The sequence below is a fragment of the Gymnodraco acuticeps genome, unplaced genomic scaffold (genome assembly GCF_902827175.1).
Source record: "Gymnodraco acuticeps unplaced genomic scaffold, fGymAcu1.1, whole genome shotgun sequence".
In the NCBI taxonomy this organism is placed as follows: domain Eukaryota; kingdom Metazoa; phylum Chordata; class Actinopteri; order Perciformes; family Bathydraconidae; genus Gymnodraco; species Gymnodraco acuticeps.
The window spans coordinates 885,757-910,354 of NW_022992216.1; the positions used below are offsets into that span (position 1 = coordinate 885,757).

Below are 24,598 nucleotides of genomic sequence, written 5' to 3' on the forward strand. Positions count from 1 at the left end.
ACCTCCAGTGCCCTGTACTACGAAGCAGGATTTGCGGTTAGCGAGGTAACTTCAGGGTTTCCGGTCCTACGAAGCTGGTTCACTTCTTACCCGGGTAGATCTCCATGGTAACTGATGCTGAACACATAACCTGCTCCGGAGCAGGTTATGTGTTTAGCATCACGTTTGTTAGGGTTAGTTAAGCCAGGTAATTCAAACATATCCAGGGTCTGTTGAACTGGCTTCGTCGTACAGGCCAATGCTCTTATAGTCACTCATGTTTTTGCGTGTGTCACTGTGTGCAGAGCTATGGACGATGTGAGTCAGACTCCTAACAGAGCAGAGAACACCAGCAGCAGCAGTCTGGCTCTCTCCACCAGCAGCCCCCGACCTGCTTCTGCTGTGCTGCTGCCCGGGCTGGAGAGCCTGCAGGTAAGACATGAGGCACTACGCAACTAATGCTAACAAAAGGCACTTTTTTTTAAAGAGCACATTTTAACAAGGCTTTTCAGCGTGCTTTGCAGAAACATTAATAACAGTGAGATAAAAGAAACCCATTGTAAAATGTAATTTAACCAGTTCAGCCCCATGCCCCCGGGGGCAAAACGCAACATCTTGCAAGAAACAGCGTCTGAGGGCTTCTTAACATTTAACAAACTATGAATGTGTCATACCCCTTAACGGGAAGAAACTCAGCTATCAGACAATATTAACCATTTTTAGCTAAACGAAACGCAAGGGTCTGAATTAGCCCTGAGCGAAAAAATGCTAAGGCACTTAGCACAGAACTCAAGGTAAAATATCCTTATTACTTATCGGATCTGCACAAATAAGATATCAGCTAGCAATCTGAGATTCCACAGATTCTAGAATAAAAGTATCATCACTGAGCGATCAAAACTTGCGGCAGGGGAAGCAAACCCCGACATCACACAACGTAGCTTTACGGAGCAAAAACGGGAAATATGTCTTACCTTTTGCGGTTTCTGATCAAAAGTTGTGTTCAATGGCATTAAAACGATAAAAACGCTGCTGAAGGTTAATCCAATGTCTCTGTGTCCCTTTGAAATGATTACTGATAATTAGGGATGCACGATAATTATCGGCCCGATAATTATCGGTCCGATATTAGGAATTATGACGTCATCCCGATAAACCCGATAACAGTATTAATAGCCCCGATAATATACAATATATTTTTTGGGTAAAAAAGAAAAGAAAAACAATACTGCGGTGTGGGTGGATTGGGATGAGGGGCGCTTGTTTTTCACTCGGCTCCTCCCGTTTTGCCAGTACTGTGGTATTAGTGGTTTAGGAAGAGGGGAGTTCTTCACAAATCCAGCGCTCCCTAACTCATGCCTGGCTGTGACGTAAATGGTGTGCGGCCGTTAGGGGTGTAACGGTTCACAAACATTTCGGTTCGGTATGTACCTCGGTTTTTTGGTCACGGTTCGGTACAGCAGAATTTTTTTTCACAAAACAAAACATATATATATATTTTTTTATTATTATTATTAAACTGTGAATAATGTATTCACTCAAATAAATACAAAATATAATAAAATAAACATTAAGGTGCAGCATTTCGATGAACTGAAATAATCTGTATTTGAACTTTACTGTACTAGTACTCACAAAACATAAACTATTAGTTTTGGGTTTTTAATTATTATTAAACTGTGAATATTCACTCAAATAAATACAAAATATAATAAAATGAACATTAAGGTGCAGCATTTCGATGAACTGAAATAATCTGTATTTGAACTGTACTGTACTAGCACCTAAGCAGCCAGTTTGACATTAGGACTTGCTTGTCATTGTATTTTCATGTTTTTTTAAAGAAAATTGAACTTGTCCACATTGCTTGCCGAAAGGGCAGATCTGCTGGCACTACCAATGTCTCCTGATGTGGAGAACACCCTCTCGCTAGGGACAGAGGTAGCAGATACAGCCAGGTAGCGCTTTGCTAACATGGCAACATAAGGATATTTGGCGTTTGTAATAGCTTTGGCTCGGTCTGAACTCTCTGCGAGTGGTGGAGGCTTACATGCTAGTGGGAGTTGGGTTTGCACTTCAGTCTTTTTTCTTTTGGTACCGGTGATATTCACGTTCGGGTGATGCCTTTTCAAGAGTGTGCAAGTTTGATGTATTGCCAGCCGCGTAACCAATTTTAGTTGAACAATGCCGACAAACCGCTTTGGTTCGGTCCACCTGTCTTTGTCCGTCATCCTTGTTCGTAACTGCGAAACCAAAATGTTCCCAAACCGGAGACTTCAATGATGCTGGAGGATTTTCGAGGTCAACTTTATCTGCGTTCGCCATAAATTTTTGACAGTTCCTCAAATTACTGACTACATTTGAACGCATCCCTCTGACCAGCTCTCATACTATGCCTCTCATCCAATGAAATTACTTGCTCGCTCTATGACGCGTTGAACCCAATGTGAGCAAATTACTCTGAATGCTGCGACGCAGCACCTGAGATTACTTCCAAAAAGTTATTCACGTTCTCAATTTTTTACGTTTAACGTTATATTCGTTCGGTACACTTCGGTACACACCTGTACCGAACCGAAGGGCCCGTACCGAATAATTTCGGTACGGGTACGTGTACCTTTACACCCCTAGCGGCCGTGAAGCCAGGACAGTAAACAAACATCTCGTCGGTGGTATGGGCGTTGGAGCTATGAGCAACTCAAGGCATATGCTCGAACCGGAGCTGCCTGGACGCTGCAATCATGTTGCGCACTATCCGTGCTGAGTGTGCTGACTTCTCGTACAATGTCCCACTGTCTGGCTTCCTGCATAAAGTCAAGTGCTCGGCGCAGTTGTGGCGAAATGTCGCTCCTCTGTTTTCATTTAAACAGCTCCTTATATCCGTTAGCGCAGCTAGCTAGCACCAGATGCTAACAACAACAATGCACGTAAGGTCTCTCGCTCGCTCGCTCGGGCCACACATACACACACCCTCCCGGTCCTCCAGATGGCCAGTCGGTGCCTGCCGGTGAGCGTGGAAGTGTGGTCTGCCACAAGCGGGTGGAAGGAGCGGGGCTGTCAGCATCAGCTTGGAGATGGTATTTTAAACTCGATGCGCTCTGAAACTACGGGGCGGCCGAGGAAAAAAAATACACATGCGTACATTTTTTTTTTTTATCGGTATCGGTCTTGAGAAGCAGGAAGTTATCGGTATCGGTTTCAAAAAACCAATATCGTGCATCCCTACTGATAATCCTTCTTCATATTCATGGCAATAAGCCTAGTTTTCAGTTTTCAGAGTGTTTGACAGCTTCCGGTTCCGGGGCATTCTGGCTGCGCATCACTCATCACCAATGGGTAATGTTTAGATGGATTTTAGGAACTTCCCCTCGATTCTATTGGCTCTAACGGTTAAAAAGAGAGCATCATTAAAATCGACAAAGGGGGGCCAGACATATGGAAAATGCACCCAAATGACCCCAGAAGTGCTTTTTTTTTTTCTTTTTTTTTTTATCTCTCTAAAAAGGTCAAATGTCACTTGTTTTGCATCAATCTTGATACAGGGTACTTATTATGTTATAGTTTGGATTCCTAAAGCTTTTAGTCTACTATCCCATCATTCAAGGCTGGTTTTCACTACAAGTCATGTTTTTTTTTTGGACGGACACTATCATTTACATTTTTTTACTGAATTTACTTTGAAATTGAAAAATTATATTTTGATTCTGACTTTTCTACATCCAACTGACAGGCTTATCATTGCTTTGAGAAAAAATATGATTAATTTAACCCTTTTAGAAGTGAAGATATGGTCATTTGTTCTGGGAATGTCATTTTTCGAGCCTGAGACCTGAAAAACAGGCTCGGGGTCTAACAGGTTAAGAAACAAGCAATAAAAGGACAAGAGAAAACAAATTTAAAATAGAATAAGACGGGTATAAAATAAAGTAGAAAAATGAAAGTAATTGTATAAAGGAAAATGATTGATTTAATGTTTGTTACAGATATATGTAGTATAATAGCTAAACATAACCAGGCTCCCTTTAATCTGAATAGGATGGCTTTTTTTTGTTCATAACACTCATCATCTCCATCCAGGCTTTAGCGTCTCCCAGCGGGCCCCTGGCACTGGACGGCCCTCAGGTTCTGGATGCCCCCCTCCTTCCCCCTCTGGCCTCTCCGACCAGGGCCCGCTCCCCTGACGTCATCTCCTCAGCCTCCACAGCCATGTCCCAGGACATGCCGGAGATCGCCTCCCAGACCCTGCAGCTTCAGCGGGTTCTGGGGTCCAGTCTTGAGTCTTCCCCTCTCTCCGCTCTGCAGACGGACAGCATGGCCTCGGCTGCGTCCGCCCTGCACCTGCTCACCTCCCCGCGCACAGCCAACAGCAACAGGTACAAGGATGAGAAGCAATGGAGAAAGTGCAGCGCAAAAGTGAATGCTGACATAAATGTTCACAACTTATCTCAGATGCTGTCTGCTATCCATCCATCTACCAATCCTTTTATCTTTCCGTCTATCTATTCATCATCTATCTTTTCGTCTATCCATCTATCCTATTACCAATCCTTTTATCCGTCGTTCATTCATCTAGTTATCGGAATCAAACAACTTTTATTCCTCCCACATAGGGGAAATGTACATTGTTACTGGGGAGGTTGTGGATCAGTGGTTAGTGCGCTGATCTTCAGATCACGGCGGCACTGGTTCAAATCCCGCTGCAGTCAACATTCCGCTGTGTCCTTCCCTCCAAATGGCTCCTGTGGGGATTGCCCACAGTATTGAATGTATGTAAGTCGCTTTGGATAAAAGCGTCTAACAAGTGACGTGTAATGTTACAGCAAAAGAGAAGATAAAACACTATTGGATAAAGGGCTTGCACAAAATGTAAAACATTACAAATTAAGTTATTCTTATCCATCCTCGCATGCATCAATCTGTCTCCGTCCATCCATCTATCCATCCATACTCAAACATGCAAGCATTGAAAAATGTCATTTAAACCATGTAGACATTCTGGTTAACAAACTATGTTTTTTAATAAACAAAACCATTTTCTGTTTCAGCCTTTTGTCCCTGGAACTCGGAGGGGCTGATATCTCAGTGGGTGGATCAGTGGAGTCAGAGCCCAGACTAAGCAACACCCCGTCTCTGCTGGAGAACGCCCTATCACAGGAGAACCCGGGGGCGGGGGGAGGGTCAGAGGGGAGCATCAGCCACACACCCTGGCCGGCTGCGCCTGACATCACCAGAGAAACCAGGAACAGTCTCAGGGACAATGGTCTTGGAGACTGGTAAGAATTGCATCAAACAGTTCTAAACATAATCATGTACACAAAGGATTTAAAAAAGCTCTAAAATCTAGTTTTCAAGTGTGACCACTACTTTACTTTAGTAAACTTGGACATGCGTTGGAGAAAATATTTCAAATATGTCTGGAGGTGTTTGTGTTATTACGAACAAAGGAAAATGATTGACAAAACTAGTATTGTTCACCATAGAGTATTTTTAGGACAACCCGGACGTTAGCATTGCAAGGGCTCCCTTAACTAAAAGCAATTGGATTTTAGAATATTGCAAAAAAAAAAGAGACCTGTGAGAAACTACATTTTGTGATACTTCAAAGTTTGGTATATATTAACATCACTTTTATGATTTTTGAAGCATTAATGCAATCAGCAGAAGTAAATCCGTAGCTATAAGGCTAAATATTAGGCTAGAAAAAAATTACATCGCAGTTGCTTGACTTAATGTCAACAACGCTCAGCTAAAGGGGGTTAATGTTGGGCGTGATGACATTAAATAATCTTCTTACTTGTTAGCAATCACTGTTTCTATGACACATAGAAGATTTGGACATTTGTGAGTGGGGTATTTACTGACGTATTTTCTGTTGTAGAACACAAACTGAAAATCTGTTCAGTTTATTTTGGTAATCTAACCAAAAACTCTTTTAAAAAAAAAAACCTTGACATTGAGACAAGGGAGGCTAAAAGTGCTAAATGCTAACTCATTCCTGCACCACTCTATTTACAAGATCCTAACACAAAAGTCTGATTTAGTGCCCACTGTCATAAATACAAATTTCACATTGTTATTTTTGTTTAAAAAGGGGCATAATCTTGTTTTAACCTGTTAAGCCCGAAGGTCCCCGCCGGCGGGGACTTTAGTTTTTTTTTTCCGACACTGTGTCTCAGGTAGGGATGCTCCGATCGCCAGTTTCGGGGCCGATCGCCGGAATCAGTATCGGCCGATCCGATCGAGTGGGCGGGGCCTAAATGGAAGATTTAAACATCACTTTAAATCTTCCATTTAAAGTGATGTTTAAATCTCAGTTAATGGGGCTCATTCACTGGAGCTTCCACAAACAACAATCAACTTAATTATTACATTCAAATGATGTACATTATTGAAGTTTACATTCACTTTGGATAATAACACGGGAGAAATGAGCGGAAGCGCTCTCTTTTCCTCTCTCCCTCTCTCTCTCCCCCCTCTCTCCCCCCTCTCTCCCCCTGCATGCAGCTCACTGATCCAGTAATGAGTGACCCGACAGTGAAGAATACATATATTTATAATGTCTAGTTTAGCTTGTTCCAGAGGTAGATAAAATAGCTAAGTGTGTTAGGTCTAACTCTTGTCGGTTTCGTTCCGCTTACCGGTCCGGCGGGCGGAGCTGCAGGATTTCTGCTTCACACACGTTGCATTCCGCTATTTTACTGTCTTTTTCGGACACCTTAAAATAATGCCAGACCGGTGAAGCCATTTTGGCGAGCTTGTTTTGCCGCACACAGAAAAGTGTCATGTATTTTACGTCATGCGATCGGCTCTCGCGATCGGCATGTTTAGAGAGCACCGATCGATCGGTAGAGAGTGAGTATCGGCCGATCTCGATCGGTGACCGATCGATCGGAGCATCCCTAGTCTCAGGGCATCTTAATATTTAAGAACCTATTAATATGTTATACCAGATTAATCTCAGCTAACTGACGATACAAACCATTTTTACCAAAACAAAACACAAGTCTCAAAAGAAACATCTAAATGACCCCTAAGCGAAAAATGCTAACCTATTATTGCACCGATAATCACTCCTAGCTCCCTTATTACTAGGGATGCACCGAATATTCGGCCACCAAAAATTATCGGCCGAAAATGGTTAAAAAGGCCCTTTCGGCTTTCGGCCGAAAGGGTTTTAGCACCGAAAAAATATCACCGAATGTCAGAACAGGCTTACGTTGGTAACCTAACGTGTTGTTGTGATGACGTAATAAAGACGCGGCGACCATGCTCGCGGCTGGCTCACAGGGGGGGGGGGGACATTGACCTTTGTCATCGAGATTGCCCTGAGCCTTTAACAAATCGTATTAAATAATCTGATGACAGACTGTAAACAGAATAGCTGAAATTTTAACAAACTAAATAACTCAGTTACCTCTAATCATTAACCCATGTTTGTATCATGGAGTTAACTCCGTGTGTTGCTGCTAGCATACATAACACCTGACGTGGAAACGTTACTCGTGATGGAGCTACAGAGCTGCTAGAAAGACAGTCGAACCCGGTACATTCCTCCGTCTGCATGCGGTGCACTTTTGCTAAATGTTTAGACAAATTGCTCGTGCTTACATGCTAAACTCTTATTGCACTTATGGTAACAAGTATTCTCCACATCGAGACGGGTAAAGTTTAACCACACCTCGGAGCGCGTTCTCTCCGCCATCTCCGCAGTGTGCTCCGCTGCATGTAGCAGCTGCGTGTGTGTAAACTGCCCCGCCCCCTCGCACACAGACGGGAGAGAGATCTCGTCTGATCGAAAATACATCATAGACGCATTTGTTGTCTTTGCATATTAGAAACGAGTTGGCGACACTAAGACTGCGATATCATGTTTTTTAGCAATAATACATGACATATATAAATGTACTGTATGCATTCAAAAGTGCTGAATAAATGTTTTATGGACCCATAATAGTGATTATTATTTAAGTTAAGTTTTGCCATAATCATGTCTATTTCCATAATCAGGTAGCTGAACAACATTGGTAAAAAAATTATACATTATATATATATATATTTCTATTAATCATTTTCGGCCTTTCGGCATTCGGTTTTCGGCCAACTGTTTCCTATTTTCGGTATCGGTTTCGGCCAAGAATTTCCCATTCGGTGCACCCCTACTTATTACTTATCCAAGGTGCACATCCAACACATCGCTTATGATCGCAAGGAGACACAGAATCTAACGGTGCCCACCTAAACACTGAAAGATACAAACTCGCGACGTTATCAACCAAAACGTACATCAAAACCATAGACTGTATATATAAATGGACGTAGTGTCCGTGACGTCACCCATAGGATTCTGCAGAGTTGCCGAGAAGCCCTTAGTAGGCGGAGTCGGCCACTAACGGCTCGACAGTGACGTCAGAGTCTAATCCCGCCTGCTCCAAATAAGGGCAAAGAGGCGGAGCCGAGGCGGGACCTGCTGCCTCCGAACTGGAAGTAAACAGAGCTAGCTCAGGCTAAGAAGCTAAGCTAACATGAAATACATGCATACCAAGTTACTGCTAACAGTGTAGTTCCTCTATATAAACGTTACATTCATAATCAAATGAGACAATCTGCAAGAGAATTAGCTATATTTTGTTATTCTTAATGCTTGTCATTCACACGTTGAGAAAAGACGGACTCCACCGCCCGGACCTAACGGAGCCGCAGTGGGCTAGCTCCGGGACGCCGGCTGGAGCTAGCCCCCTGCGGCTCCGTTAGCTCCGTCGGCCACCATTGGGATAATCGGGTCCCCTATTAACATTTGCTCCCGTTTAGCATTATGGGCGTCATAGCCATAGACTATAAAAGTCTTACCCAAGGCTGAATCATAAACTAAAATGTACATGTATGCATAAAGGGTTACGTCCTTAGCTGGCTAATAAGTAGCAAGCTAAGCTACCAAGCACACAAACACCTGCGAACGGGGTTAACATGTAAAATATTATAATTTTAGACTTCTTGGAAGTTCTGTTAGTACATTCAAGCGCACAGCACAACATTTTAATTGTCTGGTATTTGTAACAATATTCCCTAAAAGGCACAATCACCATGAACACGGCTAAAGGGTCAAGTACAGTAACTACAACTAACTAACGTTGTAGCCTCTATGGTTGTAGCCTAGCAGAGAGGACAAGTTGCTGTTAGCTGACAGTGAGGCATGTACATGTCCATCAAAGTGACCACGCCATAATTTATGCAAAAGCTTTAAGGCTTAATATTAATTAAATGGATGAGTTGAGAAAAAATTCACCCCCCACGCAGTAGTCATGAAGGGGGAATCTAACTATACAGACAATATGGTTTTTTGAACCACGATGTAAACATGTTTATTTCTGCTATAAAGTTGGGCATTTTAACATGGGGGTCTATGGAAATTGCTCCTTTCTGCAGCCATCGCCTATCGGCCAATATATGAACTTCAGTATGTGGCACTTCCGTATTGGCGTCCCGGATCTTCCCCAGAGTTTGCCGCTTGATCAAAACATGTGGCGCTAGGTAGCCCACAATGCTAACATGGCTTACCTTCGTCTTTGTCTGGTCTAAACTGGTCTTCAATGGCATTAAAACGATAAAAAACGATGGTGTAGTTAATCCATAGGTTAATATCCAATGTGACTGTGTCCCCTTTGAAATGTTCTGATAATCCATAAGCAATAAAACAGCTTTTCTGTTGCTTGATATCAGAGCAGCGATATTTCTCCCCTCTCCTGCAAGCTAGGATGCGCAGAGAGGCTACAATTTTTTTGTTACATGAGTGTGTGCGGGACAATTTCCCTTGGATTCTATTGGCTCTAACGGTCAGAAAGATATGTCACATGTCAAAATCGAACAAGGGGGGCCAGAGATATGGAAAATCCACCCAAATGGCCCCAGAAGAGGTTTTTTTTGCTAAATCTGTCTAAAAAGGTCAAATATCACTTGTTTTGCATCAATCTTGATACAGGGTACTTATTATATTTTGTACTTTGGATTCCTAAAGCTTTTAGTCTACTAACCCATCATCCAAGGTTAGTTTTCACTATAAGTAAAACATATTTTTTAGGGATGCACGATATTGGTTTTTTGAAACCGATACCGATAACTTCCTGCTTCTCAAGACCGATACCGATAACCGATAATAAAAAATGTTTTACGCCACTAATTATTTTAACGCATATGTATTTTTTTTCCTTGGCCGCCCCGTAGTTTCAGAGCGCATCGAGTTTAAAATACCATCTACAAGCTGATGCTGACAGCCCCGCTCCTGCGGCCCGCTTGTGGCAGACCACACTTCCACGCTCACCGGCAGGCACCGACTGGCCATCTGGAGGACAGGGAGGGTGTGTGTATGTGTGGCCCGAGCGAGCGAGAGACCTTACGTGCATTGTTGTTGTTAGCATCTGGTGCTAGCTAGCTGCGCTAACGGATATAAGGAGCTGTTTAAATGAAAACAGAGGAGCGACATTTCGCCACAACTGCGCCGAGCACTTGACTTTATGCAGGAAGCCAGACAGTGGGACATTGTACGAAAAGTCAGCACACTCAGCACGGATAGTGCGCAACATGATTGCAGCGTCCAGGCAGCTCCGGTTCGAGCATATGCCTTGAGTTGCACATAGCTCCAACGCCCATACCACCGACGACATGTTTGTTTACTGTCCTGGCTTCACGGCCGCACACTATTTACGTCACAGCCAGGCATGAGTTAGGGAGCGCTGGATTTGTGAAGAACTCCCCTCTTCCTAAACCACTAATACCACAGTACTGGAAAAACGGGAGGAGCCGAGTGAAAAACAAGCGCCCCTCATCCCAATCCACCCACACCACAGTATTTTTTCTTTTTTTTTACCCAAAAAATATATTGTATATTATCGGGGCTATTTATACTGGTATCGGGTTTATCGGGATGACGTCATAATTCCTAATATCGGACCGATAATTATCGTGCATTCCTAATATTTTTTGGACGGACACTATCATTTACAGTTTTTTACCATGTTCAATCTGAATTTTCTTTAAAATAAAAAACATCTATATTGATTCTGACTTTTCTACATCCAACTCACAGGTTTATCATTACTTTGAGAAAAAAGATTATTAATTTAACCCTTTTAGAAGGGAAGATATGGTCATTTGTTCTGGGAATGTCATTTTCGAGCCTGAGACCTGAAAAACAGGCTCAGGGCTTAACAGGTTCACCTACCGAAGCATATCAATTACCAGAACGTAGACACATAATAATGTAAATAAGTAGTACGGCTTGCAAATGTAAAGCAAAGTGATAACATGTCATTGACAGAATGACCAGTTCAGTTGTCAAAGCAGTGTGAAAAACATTTCTCAAAAGTGTCACATTTATACTTTGTTGCAGTTCAAGGGAGGAGGCGAAGGACAGACACTTGAACTCACCTTACCACCGGCGCTCCTACCACCTCACACAGAACGACAGTCAGGACGCCGGCGCTGAGCAGAGGTAACACAAATGAACAAATAAGATATGTCCAATTTCATCCTAGATGGAAGATGATCACAAAACAAGTTCACAACTTTATTTGAGGCACAATAACATCTTGATGTTAGCGATCTTTTCCAAGATGATTATGTTGCATGAACTCTGATACATGATTACTGCAGTGGTCTACTCTGTTCTTATCTTCATGTCTCTGTGTCTGTTCAGTGACCCTGATGATGAGGTGCCCACCATGGCAGCATCCTCAGGAAACTGTGGTCGTTCTTCCCACAGACTACCAGTGAAGGAGTGGAAGACCTCACCACGAGGCTCACCAAAAGTAAAGAGGAAGACCAAGAAAGATGACAGGTATGTTGTTTGATAGTGAAGGAATCAATTAGTGTTCCCTGTCCTGATTTTTGTACAGGGCGGAGACTAGGGCTGCACGATATTGAAAAAAACTGACATTGCGGTTTTTTGTTCCCCTGCGATATATATTGCGTTTTTTTTAACCTGTTAAGCCCCAAGGTCCCGCCGGGTACTTTACATTTTTTCACGACACTGTGTCTCAGGGGATCTTAATATTTAAGAACCTATTAATGTGTTATACCAGATTAACGGAAATAATCTCAGCTAACTGACGATACAAACCATTTTTACCAAAACAAAACACAAGTCTCATAAGAAGCATCTAAATGACCCCTGAGCGTAAAATGCTAACGGACTTTGGCACAGAACTCAAGATAAAAGTACCCTTATTACTTATCGTAGCTGCACTTACAAGATATCCGATTAAAGCTGAGGTTCCACAGATTATTTAGGTATACAGTATCATCACTGAGTGATCCGAACTCGCGACAGGGGAAGCAAACGCATACATCACAACCATGATCACAACACGTACCTTTACGGAGCTTTTACGGGAGATCGTAGCTGTCAATCTGATCAAAAGACGTGTTCAATGGCATTAAAACGAGAAAAAACGCGGCTGAATCGGTTAATCCATAGGTTTTTAACGTCTCTGTATAAAACAATTATTTCATTTATAATCCATAATTCCATTTTTATGTAAAAATCGCAGAGCAAAAGTTAGCTGATAATGGTAGCCACCAGAGTGGCTGCTGCTTCCGGTCCTGGCTATGCGGCAGTCTAACACACACACATTACCAAATAAGGAGTGAGAGTGACGCATAGCCAAAACCGGAAGCTGCATACACTCTGGTGGCTACCATTAGCAGCTAACTTTTGTGCTCTGATTTTTACATAAAAATTGAATTATGGATTATAAACAATTGCTTCAAAGCCACAGATACATTATCAACCTATGGATTAACCGATTCAACCGCGTTTCTCATTTTAATGCCATTGAACAAGTCTTTTGATCAGATTGACAGCTACGGTGAGACAATCTCCCATAAAAGCTCAGTAAAGGTACGTGTTGTGATGTCTGTGTTTGCTTCCCCTGTCGCGAGATCAGATCGCTTAGTGATGATACTTAAATAATCTGTGGAGTCTCAGCTTTAATCGGATATATTGTATGTGCAGTTTCGATAAGTAATAAGGGTATTTTTATTTTGAATTCTGTGCTAAAGTGCGTTAGCATTTTTTTTTTTTAAATGAATAAAACCACACGTCCCTGCGGTGTGAATATCGCGCATATCGCGGTTATCGCCATGACACGATATATCGTTCAGCCCTAACGGAGACTCAGTTTCAACATTTAAGAGGATGCAAAAGACATCCTCCTACATCTTTCTCAGTCTGCTCTGATTGGTTGACTGTCTGGTTCCGTTGTTATTGGTCAACCGTTTAGAGGTGTCCAGCCCCTTAGCCTATCACGTACAATATGTTGGAGCGCTAGCCAATACAGAGCGTTTCATATACATAGGAATAAACATATGTTCAATGCCTCTTTGAATGAGTTATTTGATTTATTTTGACCTTAGTATAACTCAAACTCCATAACGTAGCTACATCACTACATCACTATCATGCATTGGCAAGCGCTGCAACACATAGTACTCGTAGGCTAAGGGGAGGGACATATATAAGCGGTTGATCAATCACAACAGAAAAGAGGTGCTGCAGCAGTATGACAACAATAAAGACCTTTTTGAACATTAAAGCACAAACTTTAGACAAAGGGTAAAAGATAAACCTAAAAATAAGCATAATGTGCCCTCTTTAATTGGTTTTCTGTAACTCAATCCAAAACAATCATTAATTGGATGTTAATATCTGCATTTAACATAAATGAATGAAAGATAATCAGTCTCTAACTACAATAGGGCTGCAACAAACGACTAATTTGATAATCGATTAATCTATCGATTAATGAAACGATTAATCGACTATTCTGACTATTACTCAGGGTTCGTACGGGTGCTTGAAATCCTTGAAAATGCTTGAAATTTGACGTGGTGTTTTCAAGGTTGGGAAATTGCTTGAATTTTGGGAATGGTGCTTGAAATTGAGATAAAGTGCTTGAAAATGTAAATGCTTTACTTTTACAATAAATTGCTGTCTGTCTGAATAGTTCGCTTTTTAGATAAAAAAAAAAAGAATGGCTTCGCTTCTACATAAAACAGCTCCGCTGCGGCCTTCCCGCGCTATGCGCGCGACCTGCAAGTGTTTGTGTTACGTGTGACCTGGGCATTCTGATGAGTGATAGATGACTGTGCCAGGAGGTTGCAGTTTCAACGAGCGTTGGCTAGCAGAAGACAAATACAAGCCATGGCTCAGACGAGGGTCAAGCCCACGAGTAGCCTCCTGCAAAGTTTGCAACATAACGATGGGAGAGTCTGCGCTGACGAGCCACATGAAAGGTACGCCGTAGAAGAGCATTTTAGATTAGGCTAACGTTGCATGTTACGTTTGTTGAAGCTAACGTTAGCTAGCTGAATAGCGACCTCGATTGAGGGATAATAATAATTGCAGGGGACAATCATTTCAGAGGAGCGTACCTATGTTAATATGTGCGTTACAGTCGCCATCCTGTGGTGTTCAGAGGATGAAGCACTCACGGCATTTCGTGTGATAGTCACGAAATATAATCTATTGATTCGACACAGAGCGATTTTGAAAGCAATGTATTTCTACTGGTAGTATGTTTCGTACCTAAACCAAATGTGACTTGCTCTATCGAAATCAGTCACATTGACCCGAAGACACATCTTCGTTTGTATTACTGGTCCGGGGGAAGCTCGCGAGTGTGTTTGTGTATTTTTGCGTTTGTGTACTGGGGAAACACTTACAAGAAACACCGGCTGTTGTTATGCTTGCTGTGACGTTACATTACTCCGTTCTCCGCTTGTAATTATGCCGAAGCTTCAAAGTTGTATTTATCATCTGAATTTGCCGAAACAAGTTTAATATTCTGAAAGCCAAGACTTTGTTTATTTGAAAACAGATGAAAACAAACTGTCTTTTATATAAAATTGAAGTATTATACAAGTAAAACTACATTTTGCTTTAATCCCATGTAATTGTAGAATGAACGCAGTCTTCCTTTGAAGATGTATAAGTCAGGTGTCTTGAGTAGTCAGAATTACCTACAAAGGGTTAGGGTCTATTTTTATGCAGCTCTGCGTGATTTTGTGGCTACAATTCAGACTAATACGCTACCAGAGGTGATATAAGTACTCAGATATTGTACTTGAGTAAAAGTACAAGTACTCAGATCTTGTAGTAAAATTATAAGTACTCAGATCTTGTACTTGAGTAAAAGTAGAAGTACTCAGATCTTGTAGTAAAATTATAAGTACTCAGATCTTGTACTTGAGTAAAAGTAGAAGTACTCAGTTCTTGTACTTGAGTAAAAGTAGAAGTACTCAGATCTTGTACTTAAGTAGAAGTACTCAGATCTTGTACTTGAGTAAAAGTAGAAGTACTCAGATCTTGTACTTGAGTAAAAGTAAAAGTAGAAGTACTCAGATCTTGTACTTGAGTAAAGTAGAAGTACTCAGATCCTGTACTTCAGTAAAAGTAGAAGTACCAGAGTGTAGGAATACTCTGTTACAGTTAAAGTCCTGCATTCAAAATGTTCCTCAAGTGAAAGTAGAAAAGTATTCTCATCAAAATACAGTAAAAGTATTCATTGTGCAGATTGGTCCATTTCAGAATAATATATATGATGTGTTTTATAATGATTGATCATGAAAGTGTTCTCAAAGTTGGTAAAGGTGCAGCTAGTTTGAATGACTTTGTATACTGCAGGGTAGCTGGTGGATTTACTCCAGGTGGAACTAAAGTCTGATTTAACACTTGATTATATTTCACATCATTCATCCACATCTGTAAAGTAACTAAAGGTATTAATACATGTAGTGGAGGAAAAGTACACCATTTACCTCTGACTTATGTTTACTGCCAACCTAAAAGTACCTCAACAATAGTAATCAATAATGTATTGAAAAGTTATTTGGCTGATTGTTGTATATTGGCTCAGACAGGTTATATGGGAGGCCTAGTCTACGTACAGATCACTAATTTTGAAATATTAAACTTAGTTTTCTTTTCTTTAATTTTTCATCCTCGTGTAGAAGGCTATCACGAAACACACATTTGGTTGTTTATAGCATAAAGAACATCTGATTTAATGTGAGGTAGGGAAATAATCATTTGAGTATGTGTATATAAATATGTAATTTACAACAGCTGTAAGATGCTTGAAAAGCTGGAAAATGCACCTATCGGCCCGATAATTATCGGTCCGATATTAGGAATTATGACGTCATCCCGATAAACCCGATAAAAGTATTAATAGCCCCGATAATATACAATATATTTTTTGGGTAAAAAAAAAGAAAAACAATACTGCGGTGTGGGTGGATTGGGATGAGGGGCGCTTGTTTTTCACTCGGCTCCTCCCGTTTTGCCAGTACTGTGGTATTAGTGGTTTAGGAAGAGGGGAGTTTTTCACAAATCCAGCGCTCCCTAACTCATGCCTGGCTGTGACGTAAATGGTGTGCGGCCGTGAAGCCAGGACAGTAAACAAACATGTCGTCGGTGGTATGGGACTATTTCAAAGTTTCAGAGTTAGATTGTTCACTTGCTATTTGTATTAACAAATGCAATGCAGAAGTTCCACGAGGAGGGAAAAAGGCAACAAGCTTTTGGCAAATGTTTGATAGGCTTGCTGTCCTATAAATGCCAGGTAATAGTTTTTTCCATTTCTTAATATGGACCACTCATTGTTCACTCATTAAGGGAAACACATTAATTGTCATTGACATTGACTGATTGACTCAATTATTTTTATTTGGGAAAATAAATATGGTCACTTTGAAGAGTCAAAACTGTTCTTGGCTTTGTTTTGTTCATAGTAGTATTGCTCATGTCATTTGCTCACTACTAGTCTTTTTTTTTACCACCAGGTGTGCAAAAACTACAGGTACATTTAATATATATTTATATATTATATTAGTATCGGTCTTGAGAAGCAGGAAGGTATCGGTTTCAAAAAACCAATATCGTGCATCCCTAGTTACCGCCCTTACATGCTAAACACTCTTGGCAACGAGCATTGTCCACCTCAAGACGCGTAACATTTAACCACACCTTGGAGCGCTTCTCTCCGCCATCCCCTCCGTGTGTTGCTGCATGTAGCAGCTGCGTGTGTGTAAACTGCCCCGCCCCCTCGCACACAGACGGGGGGGGAGAGAGAGATCTCGCCTGGATTGGAAGGATCGAAAATACACCATAGACGCATATTTTTGTCTTTTTGCATATTAGAAACGAGTTGGCGACACTAAGACTGCGATATAATGTTTTTGTAGCAATAATACATGACATATATTTTTTAAATGTCTCCAGTACCGATAAAAAGACCGATAACGTTGGAGCTTAACGGCACGTAAAACACACGTGATGACGTCACCAACGAATCCACGACTGAATTAGTTGGCAACTAATTTGGTCATCAATTTTAAGCGATTAAGTCGATTAGTTGTTGCACACCTAATCCACATACATAATGACTTGTGTCATTGGTTTGAGTATATTCAATAAAGGTGTCACCTTTCTTTCTCCTCAGTGAATCGTCTCTGTCCAGGCAAATGGAATCTAGTCAGGTAAGGTGCTCTCTGAACATTGGTCAGCTTCTTTAGTATTCATTAACTGCTACAATACTTTAATGGTACAAAAGCAATTTAGTATTTTCAAATGATTGGTTCTCTTGATGTTCTCTCGGAAACACATTACACCTTACTTTAACTATGAATTGATTTGTTTGCCACAAGGGGATGACATAATATCAAAACAAGCTTGCAGTTACACAAGCTTTGAAATGCTTTTCCAATCAACCCCCAATGTTGAGCTTTTTCACTCATGCTCTACCTCGCATAGATGAATGCAGAAGTGCAGGACGAGCTGCTGATGCTCCTGCGCAGCCAGCAGAGGGAGTTAACTGAGCTGCGTGGACAGATTACAGCCATGCAGAGCACCATCATGGTCCAGGTGGAGCACGTCCTCTCCAACCACCAGGAACAAGAACGTATCCTTCGGTCTTTTTCAAACTGGATTTGATATTTCTTTCATTTTACACCTCACTTAGTAAAAAGTGTCCTAAAGCCACGAAAAGGGTTGTGTATAGAGTTGTGCAGGAATGACTCCTAAACCGGAAATGAGTTAGCCTTTTAGTACTTTATGTGTCAGTATGTGTTTTTGATTGGATGCCTGAAATAAGGTCTGTGGTTAGCACAAACTAAGTAGATTTTAGTTTTACGGCATAAGATACGCCAGTAAACACTCCATTGTGACTGTCGGAAGCTTTCACGTGTCTTCAAACAGCGGTTGCTAACAAGTGGCCAAATTAGACTGCTAAACGTCATCACATGAAACATTAGCCGCCTTTACCTCACCATTGATGACGGCATGCGACTGTGATGTCGTTTATGTATGTTTATAGCCTAACGTTAGCTTTTTACTTCTGGCGATTACAATTCAACTATTAAAAAAAAGGGGTGTAAGTAAATATGATCCTGCCTAACAAAAATGGTACGTATCATAGATGTGCGTTTTCTTATTTTTTGCAATATGGAAAATCCCGTTGCTTTTTGTTGAAGTAGCCCTTGGGATGCTTACTTGGATATTGGATCTATCGCAACTCTTAACAAAAAGCTATTTAAAATGCATGTATTTTCTGATAAATGCCCACAAAGTTGTTTTAACAGTTCACACGCAGGTGGGCGTTTTACATATTTGTTATGAGCCTTGACCTTTTGTGACCTCAGAGCGCAGACTAGAGCGAGTGCTGGCAGAGAGTCAGAATCATCAGCAGCAGCTCCAGGATCAGCTGAGCCAGCAGCTCAGCCACACCCTCAGCTCAGTGCTCACCAACAGGATGGACAAGGTGCTGCGGGAGGAGATGAAGAAGACAGTCCCACAAAGTAAGACAAACACACATCATTTAGAACTAAATCTGCAATCAGACACAACAGAGTAGAGCTGTACTCTGCTGAGACAAAGTGGATTATTTCTAAGAGCAGTCTTGATGCAGGGTGCATCAAATTTGAATGGGAAATTTTAATTTCAAAATATCAATTTGGCTGGCATTGCATTGTGTTCCAATTAACATAAAAATGACTTTTGCAAAGTTTTGAGGAATTCCATTGAGATTTAGGGGTGCCACCTAAGACATGAACTTTTGTGAACTTTCGAAAAATTTGCAATTTTTAGTCTAATTGCCAAAAGGTTGACCTGGAAATGTTGAGTACAGTGAACTTTTATACAGTAACATGTTCTATAGGGTTATCAAAGTAAAAGTTGTTTGTTTGCCCTTTGGGCAACTTGGGCATTTCTCAGAATTCAACTTTCAAGATTCTCCATTCGTTTGTCCTATAGACAAAATGAATGGAGCTCAATGGGACATGTTCGCGTTAGCCTGAGTTTTGAGCAGCAGTGATGGATGTCGGACACACATATAAAGTAGGGTTGCCAGAAACTGACCATGATCAAAATCGATTATTCGGCAGCCCTGGCGAATAAATAGTCCCCGCGGGACAAAAAAAAAAACTCAGACAAAAGGAATTCCGTTGTTTTCTTCACTGGAACATGTTTAACAGTACAAACAAAATAAACGACAAAATAAACGACAAACCGACAATGTTGGTTTATTTTTTGTTATTTTCTAAAGTGCCTGCCATTGCCTTTATTTGGAGATGCGCTATGCGCGCACAATGTATTTATTGCAATGCTGCCATTATTAAATACAGGCTACAGCTTGTATTAATAATAGCAGCATTGCAATACATATTATTATAGCAATTTATGTATTGCAATGCTATTATTAATACAGGCTGTAGTAGGGCTGTGCGATTATGGCAAAAATCATAATCACGATTATTTGGTCAATAATTGATATCACGATTATTTTGACGATTATTCATTGACCATTTATTGAACTTTAAAACAAATAATATTTTACCAATAAACAAGATCAATAAATGTGTTGGAGCGCACTTCCAAAACCATACTAAACATATATTAATATGATAAATAAAAATAAATTAGACCAAAATAAATTAAATCAAATGTGATGCAGTGCACTGTCACAACCTACTGAAAACTCCTTAACATATAGCCAACATTTTGGTAAAACATATTCAACATATTCCACTCAGTTAAACGTTGAAGGCTGGCCAACCGTCATGGTCCAGAAGTAACAGGAAATAAATGTTGAACTACAATTTAAGACCAAATAAAAATGTTTAGGCCACCATGGCAAATGCTGGTAGGGCTGCTCGTGTCATCTCTTAAAGATGTTTTGCAAGAAATACCAGCCTGTTTATATGGTCTAGTTTCAGAGATGAGCGCAGGCAGGGGACGATATTGCCACCTGTACTGAAGACCCTCTCTGAAGAGGAACTTGTGGCAGTGCTGCCACATAGGACACAGGAAAAAAAGAAAAGACTCTGAAGAACCCTTTCTTTGCCATTATATAAAAATAGTGTTGCTACAAAAGTATAAATGAGGCTTACTAATAAGACAACTCAGATCTGAAGCTACTCAGTAATCTGCTGCAACAGTGCAATAAAAAAGACAACATTAATAGAATCAAACCCATTTTTTGTTGCATTTTATTAGAGTATAAAAATAAATGCCTTTAAAATAGGATGCAAGCAACACTAGTTTCTGAACTGATAGACTATAATCAATTTAAACAGAACAGATCTTAATGTTTGCATTCTTATACCATTTTGTACAATAATTATCATGAATAAGTTCAAACAAACTAAAACTTACAGCAGATTAATAACGGTATCTAACTTGAGTTTTTATTATATCAAAAACCTGTTGAAATGCTACTGTTATTTTTACTGTTCCACAAAAGCGCGTCGCAGCCTCCAGGAAAGCTTCTTTCATAACTTCGCCGTCTTCGAAAGACTTTATGTGTTTCGCAAGAACGTGACTGACACGATAAGATGCTCTGGTAGCAGCCTTGCTCTTGTTGTTGGGCCTGGTGGAAATGGACTGCTGTGCATTTAGCTGTCCTTTCAGGTCCCTCCCCTTTTGGAGCGTAGGGCAGAATTAGGAGGGAATTCCGTCTCGTAGCGTTTGTGCACTGTTTTGAAATGCCGCTCCTAAATTACCCTTCTTCGATAAAGCCACGCTCGCATTGCAGATGAGACAGATGGACTTTGAATTGGAATAGATACAAAAATAATGATCCTCCCACTCGGAGTGAAAATTATATATTTTGGGCTTTTTTGCTTCTGCCATAATTGCGGTCTTGTGTGTGTGCGGACTGTCACTCCTGTTGACCATCCATGCTGTTGACACGGACAAAGTCAGCGAACTAGTGCACTGCTCACCAGCCACGCCCCGACACATGGGGTGAGGCCGGCCAATCACAAAGCTTTGATGCGTTCAAGTGCATTATTCTGGCACGGGAACATTATGTTACAGGACATTAACGATAAAACAGAATATTGTTGTTCTATTTTTAGACACATCTCACGATCGACTGGGAATCTCCCCGCGACCCTTCTTTTTAACTAGTTGCTGCTCTTGTTCTGACATCTTCGCTTGCGCTGAACACTCACAACACATGTCACTCCCACGTGGCCGAGTGGGCTTTTAGGGAGGGGCGAAAGCGCACCCAGCAAAATAATCGTATTTGGTCAATTATGCTGTTTTCCTAATCGTCGCAAGCCATAATCGTAATCGCGATTAAAATACGATTAATTGCACAGCCCTAGGCTGTAGCCTGTATTATTAATAATAGCAGCAGCATTGCAATAAATAAATTGTGCGCGCATCTTCAAATAAAGGCAATGGCAGGCACTTTAGACAATAACAAAAAATAAACCACCATCATGTAGCCTGTATTAATAATAGCAGCATTGAAATACATTCAATAATTAGCCTATTGTGTGTGCGTGCATCTCGCATCTTAAAAAAAAAGGCAATGGCAGGCACTAGAACAATAGGCCGTACAATTTCACCTTCATAGCCGAGTTAACAATCACGAATAAAATAATAATGCAGTAATCAGTCAACAAAAACAATAGCATCACTTGCTTATGCATCGAAATAATAAATCAAAATGGCATTATAGTCTATAAATAACAGTAGGCCTATTGTATTGAACATTCTAACAAACAGTAGCGAGTGAGTCTTTTAGGCTATAGAAATTAGGCTCCAAATAATACAAATTAAAGCTTCACTTGCAACAACAAAACGTCTTACTATTTAGTTGTTCTTGTTCAAAAAGATGAGCTGGTCAGGGTGTAGCCGAGAGCGCAGCCGGTTAAGGATTAGTCCTGCCGCCGAGGGCACAGACGTGGCCGGCACACACAAATATGACCTCGCAAGTTGTGCCAACCTTTCGTACTTCGTCTCATTTACTCTCCACCAATCGAGGGGATCCAAATGGGGAGCGATGCACTTTTCATCACAGTAGTGACTTAACTCCATTTCAGGCGTTACAGGTTTCTCCGCGTGGTATTCTTCTCCAAACAATGTTAGCATTGCTGACTTGTTGTCGTATCGTGGTCTCTTGGTCGCTGCAGACCCCCTCGCTGAAGACCCCCTCGCTGCAGACTCCCTCGCTGACTCAGACTCAGTCTCAGAGGAGTCCTCCTCGGTGATCTCTGGTCTGGCGTCTGCTCCTAAGGCTGAAAGCAGCTCCTTGACTCTGGCCTTGACAGCATCCCTGAGCGCATCGTTAGCAAACTTCAGATGTTTATGCCGCGGGTCAAGAAACGATGCGATGAACGGAACGTTCTTGGCACTCTCCACTTCGTCGGGTTTCAGTCGCCGTTTCAGTGACACAGACACGGTTTGCTTGTACTCTGCAACCTTTTTAGACTCTCCTGGAGCAACAGGCCGGTGTTTGGTCAGCAAAGTTGCTGTGACAGGATAAATCATGGAGCTGGAAACCCCTGACTCTCCACACAGGGCAGTAGTAGCGCATTTCAGGGAGCGCAACACCAGCAGCATCTCTTCCATCACGATCCAGCTGTCATCGGCCAGGTCAAGGGTCCTAGCGTCTGACAGAGTTGTGACACTTCGGTCAGAAAGAACCGCAGCAACAGCCCAGCGCTGCTCCAGCAGGCGATCAAACATGTCGTAGATGGAATTCCACCTTGTACGACAGTACTGTATCAGGCGGTGAACTGACAGTGTTTGATCAACCTGAAACATAATCAGAATTAGCTTTGTCACATCACAGGTTTAAGTAAAAGAAAAGAAGCAAAAATGTGTTTTTATGCAAGTTCTATCATTTTTGTTTCTTCCATAAAAAAAGAAAAGGAAAAAGAAACAAACAAACCTGTTTCTGACACAGCGCCTGTGTTGCTACTGTGCTGTGGTGGAAATGTGACACAAGTCGACTGGCACCAGCGACAATATGATGGATGGCCTTCAGCTTGAATCCATCATTGATTGCAAGTTGGAGTGTATGGGCATAACATGGACTTGAATCCCAATCCAAGTACTCATTGTTGGCGAGAGTGACATTGCTCGCGTTGTCATGTACACACGCAGTCACTTTCTCCAGTATTCCCCAGGACTCGGTAGCACTGCGGAGCCCCTCGGCTAAATTCTCTGCCGTGTGCCGTTCGGGCGTTGCACGGGTCTGGAGAACCGCACTCTTCATCTCCCATTCACTGTCGATGTAATGGCAGGTTATGGTAACGTACGATTCTGTTGTGAGTGCTGTCTACCCGTCGGTGGTTATCGACACCTTTGAGACAGTTGACAAGCTTCTGCGCAGATCTTCTGCGCAGATCTTCTGCGCAGATCTTCTGCGCAGATCTTCTGCGCAGATCTTCTGCGCAGATCTTCTGCCTTCTCTTTGTACAGCTTTTCAATACGTGTGGTCATTGTAGTACGGCCCGGGACCCTGTACTCTGGTTCCACGCTTGCCATAAGCTTAAGGAAACCCCCTCCTTCCACGAAACGTATTGGCAGCATGTCCTTCACTAGCATATTGGTGATTAGTGCAGTTATTTCACCTGCACGCATGTCATCACAACGGCGTGGCCTTGAAGTGAAGTTGGTAATGGCCGGCTGTGCTGCGTCTTTCTTTGTAATCTCTTTGGCGTGCTTCGCACTCAAATGCGAACGCATTGCTGAGGTTGAGCTATGATAGACCAACGTCTTTTCGCAGAGCTTGCATTTCACTTCCTTTTTACTTATAAGTTCGAAGTAGTTCCACGAGGGGGAACTCTTTTTACCTGCCGCTTTGTTCATCTTTAGTCGCACGTGTGAGGGAGGGTGGGGGCGGTGTGTAGCGTGCTGCAGCAGCAGTCTGCTCTGCACGCAGGCTTCCTCCAAGTTTACAGTAAAACAAACTGGTGGTGTGACCAATGGCCATTTACAATTGTTAATACTATTACTATTATTAGCATTAGTCTATATTTTGGTTGAAACTAAGCCAGAAAAAAAAAAAAAACATAAATAATAATAAAAATATATATAAATACATCGATTTTTTTAAAATAATATTCGATTATGGAGACTGTAACAATTAATCGAATAATCGCTGGCATCCCTAATATAAAGTTGAATTGACCTTATTGTTAAACACAAGGGGCGATACTGACACACTTAAAAGAACAAACCCTAACTAAACTTCAAACTTAATTGCTCAGTCTGTGCCAGAGTCCGCTCCACTGAGCAACATCACCAGGGAGAAAGAGAGAGGAAATGGAA

At 41.5% G+C, this 24,598-nt stretch overlaps 1 protein-coding gene across 5 annotated transcripts in view; it reads left to right on the plus strand.

Moving 5' to 3' along the window:
- The window catches only part of edc4 (enhancer of mRNA decapping 4), a 72,894-nt gene that overhangs the window by 17,280 nt on the left and 31,016 nt on the right, over positions 1 to 24,598 (plus strand). For all 5 annotated transcript variants that reach the window (XM_034205904.1, XM_034205905.1, XM_034205906.1 and 2 more), the window contains 8 exons: positions 285 to 411; positions 4,057 to 4,352; positions 5,025 to 5,252; positions 11,363 to 11,464; positions 11,669 to 11,809; positions 17,475 to 17,511; positions 17,786 to 17,933; positions 18,673 to 18,828. In XM_034205904.1, coding sequence (XP_034061795.1) covers positions 285 to 411; positions 4,057 to 4,352; positions 5,025 to 5,252; positions 11,363 to 11,464; positions 11,669 to 11,809; positions 17,475 to 17,511; positions 17,786 to 17,933; positions 18,673 to 18,828 — 1,235 coding nt within the window. The remainder of the gene's footprint in view (positions 1 to 284; positions 412 to 4,056; positions 4,353 to 5,024; positions 5,253 to 11,362; positions 11,465 to 11,668; positions 11,810 to 17,474; positions 17,512 to 17,785; positions 17,934 to 18,672; positions 18,829 to 24,598) is intronic.